This window comes from Squalius cephalus (genome assembly GCF_949319135.1).
Source record: "Squalius cephalus genome assembly, chromosome: 4".
In the NCBI taxonomy this organism is placed as follows: Eukaryota; Metazoa; Chordata; class Actinopteri; order Cypriniformes; family Leuciscidae; genus Squalius; species Squalius cephalus.
The window spans coordinates 46,799,870-46,815,613 of NC_137125.1; the positions used below are offsets into that span (position 1 = coordinate 46,799,870).

General features: G+C 43.0%; 2 protein-coding genes across 2 annotated transcripts; both read left to right on the forward strand.

The window, feature by feature from the left end:
• On the forward strand, window positions 1–3,045 carry LOC307157717 (scavenger receptor cysteine-rich type 1 protein M130-like; the record flags this gene model as incomplete). Its single annotated transcript, XM_079869642.1, has 7 exons — window positions 1–58; window positions 421–735; window positions 999–1,235; window positions 1,416–1,730; window positions 1,829–1,912; window positions 1,999–2,316; window positions 2,638–3,045. 7 exons carry the CDS (start codon window positions 1–3, stop codon window positions 2,958–2,960), a joined length of 1,650 nt encoding a protein of 549 aa, XP_079725768.1. The 3' UTR covers window positions 2,961–3,045.
• A 621-nt stretch (window positions 3,046–3,666) lies between these two features.
• LOC307157509 (uncharacterized protein) lies at window positions 3,667–15,249 on the forward strand. Its single transcript, XM_079869428.1, has 9 exons — window positions 3,667–4,077; window positions 4,176–4,259; window positions 4,714–4,773; window positions 4,883–4,939; window positions 5,195–5,272; window positions 14,066–14,125; window positions 14,256–14,318; window positions 14,523–14,585; window positions 14,705–15,249. Exons 1-9 carry the CDS (start codon window positions 3,846–3,848, stop codon window positions 14,752–14,754), a joined length of 747 nt encoding a protein of 248 aa, XP_079725554.1. The 5' UTR covers window positions 3,667–3,845; the 3' UTR covers window positions 14,755–15,249.
• The last annotated feature ends 495 nt before the right edge of the window (window positions 15,250–15,744 follow it).

The window sequence follows — 15,744 nt, forward strand, 5'->3', positions numbered from 1 at the left end:
ATGGAGGGATTTCTGACACTCGTTTTACTCTCCTCTATAGTCACTATAACCACATCTGGTAAGTGCAAAATAGATTTTAAAGAAAAATTGACACTTTTTAATTAAATAAGTAGTTTGTTTATGATGGCATTATACCACTTCAAACTGAATAGAAGCCTTTGTAATATCTAGAAACTAAGATCTTGACTCTAGATCATTAAATATCAATTACATTTTATAAATGATTTGAGTTTTTACAGGAAATCAATTTGTTATACACTCATGCAGCTTTAGTTGTCCATTAGATATATATATATATAATTATATAATTATTATTATTATTATTATTAAAATTAATATAATTTTTTTTTTTGCCAACTTATTACATCTTATGTTTCTTGACTTTGCATGATTCGATCCCTTTCTCTCTTTCATGTACAGATTTTGAGACTGTGAGGTTAGTTGGTGGTAACAGTCCCTGTGCTGGAAGAGTGGAGGTTCATCATGGAGGTCAGTGGGGAACAGTGTGTCATAGGAGCTGGGATAAGACTGATGCTGCAGTGGTGTGTAGAGAGATAGGATGTGGAAAGGCTCTAGAGGCTGTGAGTAATGCTCGCTTTGGACAAGGATCAGGACCAATCTGGATGAGTTATGTGGCCTGTAGTGGATCAGAGTCAACACTGAAGAACTGTAGATCAAGAGGATGGGGTGTTCATAACTGTCGTCATCAATATGATGCTGGAGTCAGATGCTCAGGTGAGCGGCTCCATACATCACTCTGTTAATACATCACTGATCAGACTTTCATTAATAAACATCTTATAAGCAATTTAATGTAATTCAATGTAATTGTTATCAGAGCAAATCATAAGCTAGTTGATAAAAAGTATATATCTTATTGTCTTAACAACTAAATTTGATCTATTTATAAAATCTATTATCAATGAAGGAATATTGTTTTATGTCCATATTATAATCATTGTGACAGATGGTCTTCTCTTTTGTGTAAATATATTCAGAAACAATAAACTACGGAAGGTCAAGACTTGTGGACGGGTCTCACCTGTGTTCTGGAAGAGTGGAGATGTATATTGGAGGACGGTGGGGTTCAGTGTGTGACGCTGCCTTTGACCAGCAGGATGCAGAGGTTGTGTGTAGAGAGCTGGACTGTGGGGCTCCTGTACAGGTGCTGGGAGAAGATGCTTTTGGAAAAGGAAATGATCAGATTGGATCAAAAGAGATTAAGTGCAGAGGACGTGAAACACACATTCGACGCTGTCCATCATCAACCTCACATAATATAAACTGCACCCATGACAATGACGTGGGACTGATATGTTCTGGTAAAATGTTCAGCCTTTCAACAGAGAAATCAAATTGTTAACTAAAACTTAATTATTTGATCAGTTTCTGTAAACTCTGTGTTCTTTGTCCAGGTTACACTGACCTCAGACTGGTCAACGGTCCTGACGTCTGTTCTGGTCGAGTTGAGCGTCAGTACTTCAGTAAATGGGGCACAGTGTGTGATGCATGCTGGGATATGAGAGCTGCCAGTGTCCTCTGTAGACAGCTGAATTGTGGGATTGCTGTGTCTGTTGTGGGATCAGACTGGTTTGGAGAGGGAAGTGGTGAAATCTGGGCTGATGTGTTTGATTGTGACGGGAATGAAATAAAACTCTCAGAATGTTCCGTCTCTTCATGGAGTCGAGCTGAATGTTCTCATAGACGAGATGTTGGAGTCGTCTGCTCTGGTGAGCAAATTCACACCGTGATAAAGTCATTGGTTTCAGATTAAAATGTAGTATACAGTTTAGATAAATACTGAATTACAAATAAATACTCTCTCCAGGGAGTGAAGCACATCTGAGGAACTGCAGCTCTCCACAAACTCTCAACTGCAGCTCCACACAACAGCTGTCAATCAAACACTTTGGTGAGAAAATCATCATAAGATTCTTTAGTTGTTATTGATAAATAATGTTCATGTGCAAGCACTGTTTTTCTCTCTCTGAATATCAGGTCGCGGGTCCATCAGGCTGGTGGGTTCTGGGGGAGACTGTGCAGGGAGGCTGGAGGTTTTTCACAGCGGCTCATGGGGGACAGTGTGTGATGACTCCTGGGATATTAAAGATGCCCATGTGGTGTGCAGACAGCTGCAGTGTGGAGTGGCCCTCAGTAACCAGCAGGTACCAGCCTGGTTTGGTCCTGGTTCTGGACCCATATGGCTGGATGAGGTGGAGTGTGAGGGGAATGAGACGTCCCTGTGGAACTGCTCTTCTCCAGGCTGGGGGAAACATGACTGTCAACACAAGGAGGATGTAGGAGTCGTGTGCTCAGGTAAACAGTAAAGTAATGTGATTGATTTTTAAATATATAATTTCAAATGTTTAAAGGAATAATGTACAGGTGGTAATTTTTGCAAAATGAACACCAGGATAATCAGGAGCGGATGGATCATATTTTGCAACAAAGACCATCTTACTGTATAGTCTGATAGACAAGCAGAATCAAGTAATACATAAGATTCATAATTTATTATAAAAATATTATTAAGTAGCAGTGTGCATTAGCCTTGTATTAACCAGTTATTTTGGTGGTATTTTAGGTTTAGCACAACTTAAACTCCAATATTTTTAATGCACATCCCTTTCCATCTAGAGTTTAAAGAGATCAGGTTAACTGAGGGCTGTGAAGGGAATGTGGAGGTTTTCTACAATGGATCCTGGGGTAATGTGTGTTACAACCAGATGGACAGAGACACAGCGAGTCTGATCTGTCAAGAGCTGAACTGTGGAAGATCTGGTGTTGTGTCTGATTCTACACCAAGACTGGAATCAGCTCGTAACTGGCTGGATAAAGTGAAATGTCGACCACATGATTCAAAACTGTGGCAGTGTCCATCTTCACCCTGGGGACAGAATGACTGTGGTGAAGATGAAGTGGCCAAAATCACCTGCTCAGGTGAGATTATGTTTAAATAATGTAAGATGGTCTCAGTAGTTATGTTTCTTTAAACACAATGTTTGTATATAATGTGGTGAATAAACTGTTTCTGAAACACTAAACTAATTTGATGGACAGAGCCTAAAATTATTTATGAGGCTTAAATTATGTTTTCACATTGATATGTTTCACTGAGAGAAGTTAGGATTTTTGTGTCCTAATGTTCAGTTCTCTTAATATTTAATCTCAGAGGAGGAGAATCCTGAGTCTCCTCGGAGTCGTCTGACATGTTCTACCTCTCCATCTCCTCACCAGAGACGGTGTTCAAGTAAGATTTATAATTTAAGTTATTTTCCATTAAAATGTGCATTTGCATTGCATGTGCATTGTACAAGAATTTACTTGCATTTAAAAATCATAATCAAATTCATAAATGTAATCTACTAATCATACATTTAAAGCCATCTTAGTTAAGTTTTTGTGTTTTGTTGCGAATGTTGTGCTGAAGCTGGTCAGTGATGTTGCTGTGTGTGATTTAGAGCATGTTCCTCTCAGACTGAGTGGAGGTTTGGGCCGGTGCTCTGGGAGGCTGGAGGTGTATCATAACGCTGTGTGGGGTTCAGTCTGTGCTGATCTGTGGGACATCAGCGATGCTCAGGTGGTCTGCAGGCAGCTGGGTTGTGGAGCAGCACTGAGGGCTGATGGGAATTCAGTCTTTGGTGCTGGTGAAGGTGTTGTGTGGCTGAACAGAGTCGAGTGCAGAGGGAATGAGATTCACCTGTGGGACTGTCCTCTCTCCCTGAAGAACCACACTGACTGCTCCCACAAAGAGCACGCTGGACTCACCTGTGCAGGTCAGAGCAAAACACTGACCAATATTAGTCAATTTCACATCATTTTAGTGCTACTAACTGTGTATTTGCATGATTTTTAATCTGTCTGTGTCTGTTTTGCCAGATTTGTCAGTGTCCACTCCTGCCACAACAACATCAGCTTCTCCTCCAGTTTCTCAGACAGTGCGCTCAACATCAGTCACTCCTCCACAAACTCCTCCAGTGTCTCTCTCTGTGCTTGTGGTTGTACTGGGAGTTTTGCTCTTACTGCTCTTAGTGCCACTGCTTATACTGATTCAGCAGAACAGAGTGATGAGGAGAGGTAGGAGAGATCCAGAGACTGTCATATTGTGTGTTATTCAGTGTGTGATCAGTCATGTGTTGTGAACTGACAGCAGGTTTGTCTGTCTACACTCACAGCTCTCTCTAAGAGGAGACACAGGACGACGACTGAGGCCGTTTATGAGGAGATTCATCACAGACACAATCACTTCACTCAGAGAGGTGAGACATGAGCCGTGAAACTTATTTAATATTATTAATAAGTGAGTCTGTCAGACACTTGATGTTCATCTATTATTAGTCCTGTTAAACCTCCGGCTTTAAACCAGAGAATTCCTCACAGAAAACCACAGAGCTGCAGGTGCATGTGTGTGTGTGTGTGTGTGTGTGTGTGTGTGTGTGTGTGTGTGTGTGTGTGTGTGTATTTGTGTGTGTTTGTCTCTTCCTGTGTGTATTTCTGGAAGGCAGTGAGGTTTCATGAGTTCATGTGAGGATACATGTGTGTTTACTAATAGGCCTAAAACTTAGGATTTTCTGCCTCTAATGCTTTTAAAATGTAAGTAATTAATATTTGTGTTGTAAGTAACACAATGCTTCATGATCCAAAGGAGAAATGAGGATTCAATCTGTATGAAATGATGAATATGTTTCTGACTGTTCTGCTGTCCTTTAACAGGGAGTCTCGTCTCTGAAGAACTGCATTCTGGGTATGAAGATGCTGATGAGCTTCTCTCAGGTTAGAGCTGAAGAAGATCCAAATCAATAATTTGATTTACAAATAAAAATATTTACACATTTTAACACTAATTCAACTGTTCACAATACTAAAACTTTTATCTTATTAGAAAAAGAGTTCAAGACTGCATATTATGATGATGTCACCAATGGCAGTGTCCTGAAAGGTCAGTGATCCCAATCAGAGGCCTCATTTTACACCTCATGAGGAATAACAGTCAAGTTTTATTACGGTTACTTCTCTTAAATAAGACATCCTTGATGAGGTATACAGCCTTCAAATGTGACGACCGGAGGACACAGCCTCTGAATTGGGACACAGCTGACATTCATTACCCAAAACCTGCAACAGTATATTTTACATTTATTTTGTTTCCTAAAATATTTAAAAAAATGCCCAAATTATACATGTTTTGATGCAGAAGAGATGATGAAGGAAATCACACCGGGATACTATGATGATGTCATCACTGATGGACTGAAACCAGATCGTGAGACAGGTGTCGTTCGGTTATTCTATAATAGGAAGAAATATTTAAAATATATTAAAATATGTATATATATGTGGCTATGAGTATGAGCTTTAAATGGCAACAGACACGTTCTCAAATACTGAGCTATAATGAATCACGACTACGCCACCCCAGCCTTAACCCAGCTGGGGAAATACCCCTAAGAAAAAGGGGCACACAAATTCGTTTCTCCCTCCCACAATCACAAAAACACTAAGACGTGAATATGTATGAAAATATATACAATTCTTTATTTAATGTCATAAATAATTTGAAACAGGGTGTTAGAATCAGTCAAACACCGGGGCTGGACAGCCAGGCCACTACTTTGTATATGAGCAGCACAGTTCAATCAATGAACAGACATGTCACTCTCCTGACGGAGCTGGGGTGCACCATTAGCTGGGCAGGCTGAGCAATAAGCCTCAATTCGGCCTGCAAGGAGTACACCGTGCCCAAACCTTCCACAGCACACACACACTTGTGAAATCCACTACAAGAAAACCTCTACCGCACACTCAAAGGAGAATCTGTCTTTGATCTGTTCACCATGCACAGGATGGCTAGCCTGCCCGCTTTTGGATCACCCCCGCTCCTGGAAAAAAAAGAAAAATAATTAACAAAAGAATATAAATAAAGCCTATAAGAAAACAGCATTAATGGTTATTGATGTTGCCAGCCTTAGGCAGTTAATGCCAAATAAACACACAGGATCAATGTACTATTGCTTACCGACAGGAAGGGCTGATAACACAACACAAAATAAATTATATCAAAATCAAACCATAAACCAAATATCACAATCAAAAAAAGAAAGAAAACAAACCAAAACCAAGCAGCCGTACACCGCCCAGCTGTATACTACACAGCTGCCCGCAAGAACAGTTGTAGTTGTCAAACACAGCTATCACAAAACAAAATAGAAACAAACAAAAGAAAACTAAAATGAAAACGAAACAACTGTACACAAAACGACTAAAAGCAAAACAGCAGCGTCACGGCCAAACCACGTTGCGATCAAACGCCCACTTTAATGGCCTAAAATACACAAGAAACAAGATTAAAACCACGCTTTTACCTTAAAAAGGACATAGAGACATGAGTGGGTTTACATACCAATCAGCAGGACTTCTGTTCAAATATCCGGCAGACCATTCCCTCATCCCATTCACTATACAGAGGAATTCACGCGTCATTTACAAAATAACTACAATCCCGTACCCGCATCCACACAATACAATAGACCTACCGTGCAGGAGAGCAGCAGTCACTCACAGCACGCTGTGTTATACGTGCGATCGACTCTTTTATTAAACTGGAACTACAGCGGCGATGTAGAGAAAAAAACCCGAGCAGTACCTCCAAACAGACACCAGCTGCACAGAAAAGTCAGTAAACACACACACAATCTAGACGCCAAACCATAACTATGGCAGACAAACACATACCTCCCACACAGAGCAATCGAGCACCGGCAACCAGGACACCGAGATGAATGCAAAGTTGACGCAATTTCCTACTACTCGGGGGATGCCCTTTATATAGTCCAAATAAAGCCGCTAACTAATAATGGGGCGGAGTGAGGCTTAAAGGAGTACTTCACCACAATCTACCCCCTGCTTTTACATCGCCGACCCGAAGATGGACAACACCCCACCTCAGTTCCAAGGCCTAAAAATGGCCGCTACAGAACTAGATACAGAGTCAGTGGAGGGTACAATCCTCCCGGTACGAGGAAGGTGATAGAGATTGGAATGGTGACCAGCCGTTACTCGTCCGGTTCGTCGTACTAGAATCTCTCTCTCCTCCGACTGTCCACTCACCAAAGGAACCAAAACCGGTGTGAGGCCTGCTGCCACCACCCCTGACTCACCAAGGGAGCTTACTGGTCCAGATAGAGCCCCATCTAAAACACCTTCTGGTGACCGAAGTCCTGTTTGCATGGTCCGATCTAATCTCTCCGATTCCCCACCCAATGCAACTGGACCTTCAGGTATCACGCCGACCAAGTCCACTTCGTCCTCTTCTTCTTCTTCCTGTGCTAACACTAAGGGCTCTAACTGCTCCCCCAAAGATGCTTCCGCCAAAACCTCTCTCTGGAGTCGCCCTTTAAGCAATGACCGATGTACATTCCTTACCTTACTCAAGTCACCCCTCGGTGCAATGGAATAGACCCCACCACCTTCCTTGGGAGCACGCACCACCTGATACTCGATTGGGCTCCACAGGTCCTGAATCTTATGGCGACCCTTGTGGCCCTGCTCTCTTAGATAAACCAACTGCCCCTCCACCAAGGGTACATGCCGGACCCGCTGATCATGTCTTGCTTTACGTCTCCCTGCTGCTATCTGCAAACGCTCTCGTGCATTCTCAAAAGCCACTTGTAACCGGGCTTGATGTTCCCGAACCCATTCGTGCACACTGCCAGCCACTGGTTCCTGTACCCTACCCAACAGGAAATCCACGGGCAATCGTGGTTCCTGTCCAAACATCAAAAGATGGGGGGACTCACCAGTAGACTGATGTGGAGTGGTGTTATAGTAAAAGAGAACTTGGGGCAAACATGCAACCCAATCTCTCTTTCTAGATACCGGCAGAGTGCGCAACAAATTATGCAGGGTCCGGTTAAAACGCTCACACTGACCGTTTCCCGCTGGATGGTAAGGGGTCGTGCGAGATTTCTCCACTCCATACAGTCCACAGAGCTGGAGGATCAGTAGAGACTCAAAATTACGTCCCTGGTCCGAATGCAAGCGACCTGGAATGCCAAATTTGTAAAACCATTCATTAACCAAGACCTGCGCCACGGTTTCAGCCCGTTGGTCCCGAGTAGGAACAGCAAGAGTATATTTACTGAAGACGTCAGTCATAACAAGCACGTTTTCCACTCCTGACCTAGATGGCTCCAATAAGGTAAAATCAATGGCCAGAATTTCGTTTGGCCTCGAAGCCAAAAGATGACCCATAAAACTCTGAGATACTGGCTGCGCGTCTTTAGCAACTTGGCACCTTTCACATTCCTGGCACCAACGGGCAACATCTGAGGCCAAACCGGGCCAATAACACCGCTGTCGAACCAGTTCAGCAGTTCGCTCAATGCCCTGATGTCCATGACACTGATGTAACTGTGTCAGCACTTCTGACTTCAACACAGCAGGCAATAACAACTGCAAGACCTCCTCCCCACCATTAGGACAATAGACTCTACGATAAAGTACCTGGTCTCGCTCCACAAAACGATCCCACTGACAGAGCAACTTCCGGGCCTCAATCGACATCTGCTGACGTTCATCCATCCCTGGACGGGCCTTTCGCTTCCAAAAGGGCAAAATCTCAGAGATAACCGGATCTACCAACTGCAGTTGACGAAAATCTGCCCCCAAACAACTAGGCAAGATAGTAATCGCTGATTGGTGTACCTCAACCACCGGCTCGGCTTCCCGCACTTTCCGTAGAATAGCCGGTACTTCACTTCCCAACACTAGTCCACCCAGCACCTCATTCCCCGGAGGATTCTGTCGGGAAAGGGCATCAGCATTCTTGTTACTTTTCCCTGACTTATAACGGATCTGGAAATTGAATGCAGACAGCTGGGCTGCCCAACGCTGCTCTGTAGCTCCCAGTTTTGCGGTGGACAGGTGGCTCAGTGGATTGTTGTCTGTAAAAACCACACACTGACTGCCCAACAAATACTCTCTAAATTTTTCAGTCATGGCCCACTTGAGCGCCAAGAACTCCAACTTCATGGAGCTGTAGTTGGACATATTGCGCTCAGTGGGCCTAAGACTGCGACTAGCGTACGCGATTGGACGAACCTTCCCATCCTGTTCCTGGGAGATGACAGCCCCCAAACCACCATGACTCGCATCCACCTCCAAAATAAAAGGCTGGGAAAAATCAGCGTACGCGAGCACAGGGGCGGTAGTGAGTTTTAACTTCAAATCCTCAAAGCTCTTTTGACATTGTTCACTCCAAGCGGTCATAAACCCTGTTCCTGTCTGCCGCCTGGGCTTGGACTTACCACCTGAGAATTCCGCTGCCAACCTATGCAGAGGGGCTGCAATCTTAGCAAACCCCTCTACAAAACGGCGATAATAGCTAGCAAAGCCAAGGAAAGAACGCAACTCCGTAGCATTAGATGGACGCCTCCATTGGGCCACTGCCTGGGTTTTACTAGGATCTGTGGACACACCTTCGGAGGAAATTACGTGGCCCAAGTACCTCACCTCCGACTGAAGGAATACACACTTCTCCAACTTAGCCTTAAGGCCCTCTTGCTCTAGTCGTCCCAAAACCACCTCTAGCCGTTCTAAATGCTGCTCAACAGAGGAAGAAAATACAATGATATCATCCAAATACAAAAGTAACGAATGACATTGCTGATCACCAAACAAGCGCTCCATGAGTCGCTGAAACGTACTGGGGGCATTGCAGAGCCCAAACGGCATTCTATTCCACTCAAATAAACCGAATGGGGTGCAAAAGGCAGTCTTATGCTTATCCCGATCAGTCACGGGCACCTGGTTGTACCCGCTGGTTAAATCCAGAGTGGAAAACCAACGGGCACCGGTTAACGAATCCAGGGACTCCTCAATACGAGGCAGGGGAAAGGCATCCTTCCTCGTCTTAGAATTCAGATGTCGATAGTCTACACACATGCGTATGCTGCCATCTTTCTTCTTGACGAGCACAACTGGCGACGCATATGGGCTACAGCTTTCTCGGATCACTTGATTCTCTAATAGCTGGTTAATATGTACCCTGACTGCTTCATAATCGGAAGGAGGTATACGCCGATATCTCTGCCGAATGGGGACCTCATCAAGAAGGGGAATGTCATGAGAGATCAAATCTGTACACCCCACATCTCCCTCAAAGGTGGAAAACACAGACTGATACCTACAGAGAAGGGCCTTGACCTCCCTCTGGTCTCCTGCCGGCAAATGAGATAGATCCACTGCATCCAGCTGTCCCTGCCCAGTCGGAACGCCTGTCTGAGAAGAGACTGAACACACAGCTCCTGGCCTAAGCTCCGAAACTCCAGGGGGCAAACTTACAACAGACACCTTGGTTAAGGAACCTATCACCCGACGAGGGAACAATAAAGCATCGGTAGTTCCCACATTCACAATGGGGACATAAACGGTACCCTTGACTACTCGAACTAGAGAGGGAGAAATTAAAAGCCCAACCGGAAGGCCAGACTCAGGCGGCTCAAAGAGTGCTATGCCACTAGCATACTGCTCTGAACAGGTAGCAGCTACAAATTTAATTGTGCCACCTGGAATCCGATCTGCTCGAGGACCGCGTACCTTCACCCTACCTATGCTCTCCAAAGAGGGTTGAATACTCGCCTGATGGCAGCGTTGCAATGCTTGGACAATTATATTGGGTGCACCCGACGCAGGTGGGGACTCAAAAAGGGAGAGCCCATGCTGTACAAAAAGCTCCTGGTAGCACCGACTCAATACATTCATCCCCAACACACCAGGGGCTTGAGCACCACCAGGAGGGTCCCGGACTACCAACACTCCACATTTTGAAAATAACTTCCCACAAAGTTCTACGTCTAACTCCATATAACCTATGTAAGGGATGGACAACCCGTTCGCAGCCCTAAGCTGCAACCACTGACAAGTCTTAAGACGGTCCTGGCCCCATGGCTCAAAGTGTTCTCGAAAGCAGCTCTCGGTAAGAGTAGAAACCATTGATCCCGTGTCGATCAGACAGGACACGGATATACCTCCCATAACCACCACCAAATGTGGGCATGACGACATTAAACATGACCCTGAATCATTACTGTCACAACCATTCAAGCCTACGCCTTCCCCAACCGAGCTGTGGCTCAACAACTCGGCGGGAACTAGTTTCCCGATGCCGCGCCTGAATGAAGCGGTCTATCTCCCAGTGCCCTGGTGTCTGTTCGGTCAGGCAAGGGTGAGCGATGAGGAATACGTTCCCCATCGCAATCTCTTGCGAAATGGCCAGGTTTTTGACATCTCCTACATATAACGAAACCAGCACGAGCCGGCCGAACATTACGAGGTGGATTCTGCAATTGGGCGACACTCTGGGCAAGCTGAGTTAGCTGCCCTTGCTGCAGTTTTAACATTTCCTTAAGCTCACTCATCTCTGAGGGCGAAGTACGCCGATCTACTTGCTGCCGCACGCCTCCTTGCACCCCATATTGAAAACCCTGAGCTAATGGAACAGAATGGCTTCGATTTCTTGCCCCTCCAGGCATACCCTCGCGCTCCCACCTAATAGCATCACTACGAATATCTAGTAGTGTAGCAGCGGGCTGACGACGTACCAATTGCTTTAATTCACGACGAAGCGCACTGTCAAGCACATGCTCGACAAATTGATCGCGCAGAAGTATTTCGGCATTTGGCAACTCGACTGGTGACTGCTGTCTTACCTTCTCCAGGAGACCCATGAGAGCGAGAGAAAATTCCAACAAGGTCTCACCCTCCTGTTGCCTTCTGGAGAAAAAGGACTCCTGCAAGGCAACATATGACTGTGTACACCCATAGAGTTCTTTTAGGGCGGAGATAATTTTACTGGGATCTTCCCGCTCACTAACGGGTCGGTACCTAATTTCTTCGCGTGCCTCCCCCTCCAAATGATCAAATAAGAAAAAGGACTGGTCCGCCACAGATAAATGCCGAGCCCGCATGCAAGCCTGTACTTCCTCAACCCACTCATTGATCCCTATGCCCGACCTACCGTTAAACTTTGAACACTTTCTGTCCCTCGGTATAAACACGAAACGCTCGGGCAGTGTGCCAGTATCTACGGGTTGAGATGTACCTACGGATGACCCGGATATCCTCGGAGGGTCACTACTAGGACCAGGCGAACTGGCCAGGGCTTGATCTTGACGCAACTTCAAATTATCAGCTCTTAATTGAGCTACTAATTCTCTTAGTTCCTGCAGTTCCTCATCCATTGTTAATTCACACAATAAACTTAGCACAATTTCGAATAGTGAATATCACGCGTTAAGATGGAGCTCTGCTTACTACAACAGCACACTCCAAGCCCAAATGAACACTGCTGTTTTGCTTCTAAAGGAAGAGAAAAAAAATAAAAATTAAACAAATCAACCACAATGCAAAGACAAATATCCACGTCTTAGGTCGGAGAAGGAGAACCCTGCCGACTGCGCCAGATGTGGCTATGAGTATGAGCTTTAAATGGCAACAGACACGTTCTCAAATACTGAGCTATAATGAATCACGACTACGCCACCCCAGCCTTAACCCAGCTGGGGAAATACCCCTAAGAAAAAGGGGCACACAAATTCGTTTCTCCCTCCCACAATCACAAAAACACTAAGACGTGAATATGTATGAAAATATATACAATTCTTTATTTAATGTCATAAATAATTTGAAACAGGGTGTTAGAATCAGTCAAACACCGGGGCTGGACAGCCAGGCCACTACTTTGTATATGAGCAGCACAGTTCAATCAATGAACAGACATGTCACTCTCCTGACGGAGCTGGGGTGCACCATTAGCTGGGCAGGCTGAGCAATAAGCCTCAATTCGGCCTGCAAGGAGTACACCGTGCCCAAACCTTCCACAGCACACACACACTTGTGAAATCCACTACAAGAAAACCTCTACCGCACACTCAAAGGAGAATCTGTCTTTGATCTGTTCACCATGCACAGGATGGCTAGCCTGCCCGCTTTTGGATCACCCCCGCTCCTGGAAAAAAAAGAAAAATAATTAACAAAAGAATATAAATAAAGCCTATAAGAAAACAGCATTAATGGTTATTGATGTTGCCAGCCTTAGGCAGTTAATGCCAAATAAACACACAGGATCAATGTACTATTGCTTACCGACAGGAAGGGCTGATAACACAACACAAAATAAATTATATCAAAATCAAACCATAAACCAAATATCACAATCAAAAAAAGAAAGAAAACAAACCAAAACCAAGCAGCCGTACACCGCCCAGCTGTATACTACACAGCTGCCCGCAAGAACAGTTGTAGTTGTCAAACACAGCTATCACAAAACAAAATAGAAACAAACAAAAGAAAACTAAAATGAAAACGAAACAACTGTACACAAAACGACTAAAAGCAAAACAGCAGCGTCACGGCCAAACCACGTTGCGATCAAACGCCCACTTTAATGGCCTAAAATACACAAGAAACAAGATTAAAACCACGCTTTTACCTTAAAAAGGACATAGAGACATGAGTGGGTTTACATACCAATCAGCAGGACTTCTGTTCAAATATCCGGCAGACCATTCCCTCATCCCATTCACTATACAGAGGAATTCACGCGTCATTTACAAAATAACTACAATCCCGTACCCGCATCCACACAATACAATAGACCTACCGTGCAGGAGAGCAGCAGTCACTCACAGCACGCTGTGTTATACGTGCGATCGACTCTTTTATTAAACTGGAACTACAGCGGCGATGTAGAGAAAAAAACCCGAGCAGTACCTCCAAACAGACACCAGCTGCACAGAAAAGTCAGTAAACACACACACAATCTAGACGCCAAACCATAACTATGGCAGACAAACACATACCTCCCACACAGAGCAATCGAGCACCGGCAACCAGGACACCGAGATGAATGCAAAGTTGACGCAATTTCCTACTACTCGGGGGATGCCCTTTATATAGTCCAAATAAAGCCGCTAACTAATAATGGGGCGGAGTGAGGCTTAAAGGAGTACTTCACCACATATAGAAATATGTATACATTATATATTGTCTCATGTTGAATTTACAGAATACACACCTGAGCGCTATGATGATGTAATGACAAGTGGACAGAACTCTATCAAAAATGGTGTTTACTTTTTATTGTTATTGGTGTATTTTCCATAATCCTTTTATTGTGATTTATGTTATTATGTATTAATCCCATTACTTTGTAAGATATAATGCAATGTTTGTTCTGTCTATATGTTCATGTGTAGTGGACACACCAGAGCATTATGATGATGTCATCATTAATGGACAGATCTTTCGAGATGTAACAGGTGAGACACACAGAACTGCATTTCATGATCACCTTCACCCACTAATATTGAACATTTCTACCATTAATGAGTCATCACGACTTTATCAGGAGTAAATCTAATAATCTCAGACAGTCATGAGGTGAAAGAGATCAATGACATCATTAATGACACAAGCTGATTTACAAACTACAATATGAGGTTTTTATTTCACATATGAATCAGAGGGAGATCAGGAGGAGTATGATGATGTGAAGAACAGCAATGAAGATGAGAGGAACCTGTTGGGTAGGTTATTGAACATTTCTATAACCTATATCTGCTTTTATTTATGTTTCTCATTTAATCTACATCTTGGTGCATTTATAACAATGAAAATATGAGTTTGCTTTTGTTTTTAAAAACAGACTATGATGATGTGGAGGAGGAGTCAAATAAAGAGGGAGGAGCCATATGACTCACTGACCACACCCACTGCCTCTTCATCAAATCATATTACAGTTCCTGGAGCTCCTGGGAGATTCTTATGTTGTTTCTAATGCATCAGTGCCTTATGTTTTTATGCTATTTCAAATATTTTTGTATGAAATGCTACATGCGCCGCAAAATTTGATTCAGTATTTGGCCTGTTATTTTTCTATTGATATCAACGGATACTCAAAAGATATGTTTTTTAATCAATGAATTAATTTGTATGAACTTAATGAATTCATTTTTTTTTAAAGAACATTTGCAGGATAGTGGACAAAAGAAAATGTAGGGAAATAATTTTTAGTTACAGTATTTTAGGCAGTTGACAGCACTATCCAATGACAAAATTTTAAATCAATTTAGAGCATAACAATTCCCAATGCAATTTTATTTTATACATTTTAGTGATAACAACAAAAAGGTATGCAAAGATAATTGTACGAATAATTTTGGTCATCAATAAATAAATAACACACATTTAAACACCGATCTCAACTGCAGTTTATTGTGTGATGGTCCATTTTAAATTTAAAATGCGTAAAATAATTGAAAGTTTTTTAGTCTTATTTTGTGGTTGATAGAATATTTTGCATTAGCTCATCTGCAGGTTGATGTTGGACTGTCCATTCTTGGCTTTTCTTTTCAACAACTTTTCAAAATTTCATAATTAATTTCATAATTTCAAAATTTCATCTTTCAAAAATTCATACAGAGAGACATAATAAGACATGCATCAATCATTTGCCAAATAATTGACAGGGTGCTGAATAAGTTTACATGATATTAAATACAGTACATTCACTAAGACAAGGTAAACGTACAAATATATTCCATCTTTTCTTTTCTTCTTATCTAATCGTATTAAAAAGAGTAAACTAATCCAGTTACCTCAACATGAAAGTAACATGATAATACTGAATTATTTTATTTATTATAATTTGTATTATTATGTATTATACCTATATTACTTCAAGAC

What these genes read in the sequence shown, in the direction of transcription:
- LOC307157509 (XM_079869428.1), top strand. Translation starts at nt 3,846, where the DNA reads ATGATTTTTAATCTGTCTGTGTCTGTTTTGCCAGATTTGTCAGTGTCC. An exon ending in GAACAGAGTGATGAGGAGAG is followed by an intron (nt 4,078 to 4,175) that starts GTAGGAGAGATC and finishes CTACACTCACAG; the next exon opens with CTCTCTCTAAGAGGAGACAC. An exon ending in ACAGAACTCTATCAAAAATG is followed by an intron (nt 14,126 to 14,255) that starts GTGTTTACTTTT and finishes GTTCATGTGTAG; the next exon opens with TGGACACACCAGAGCATTAT.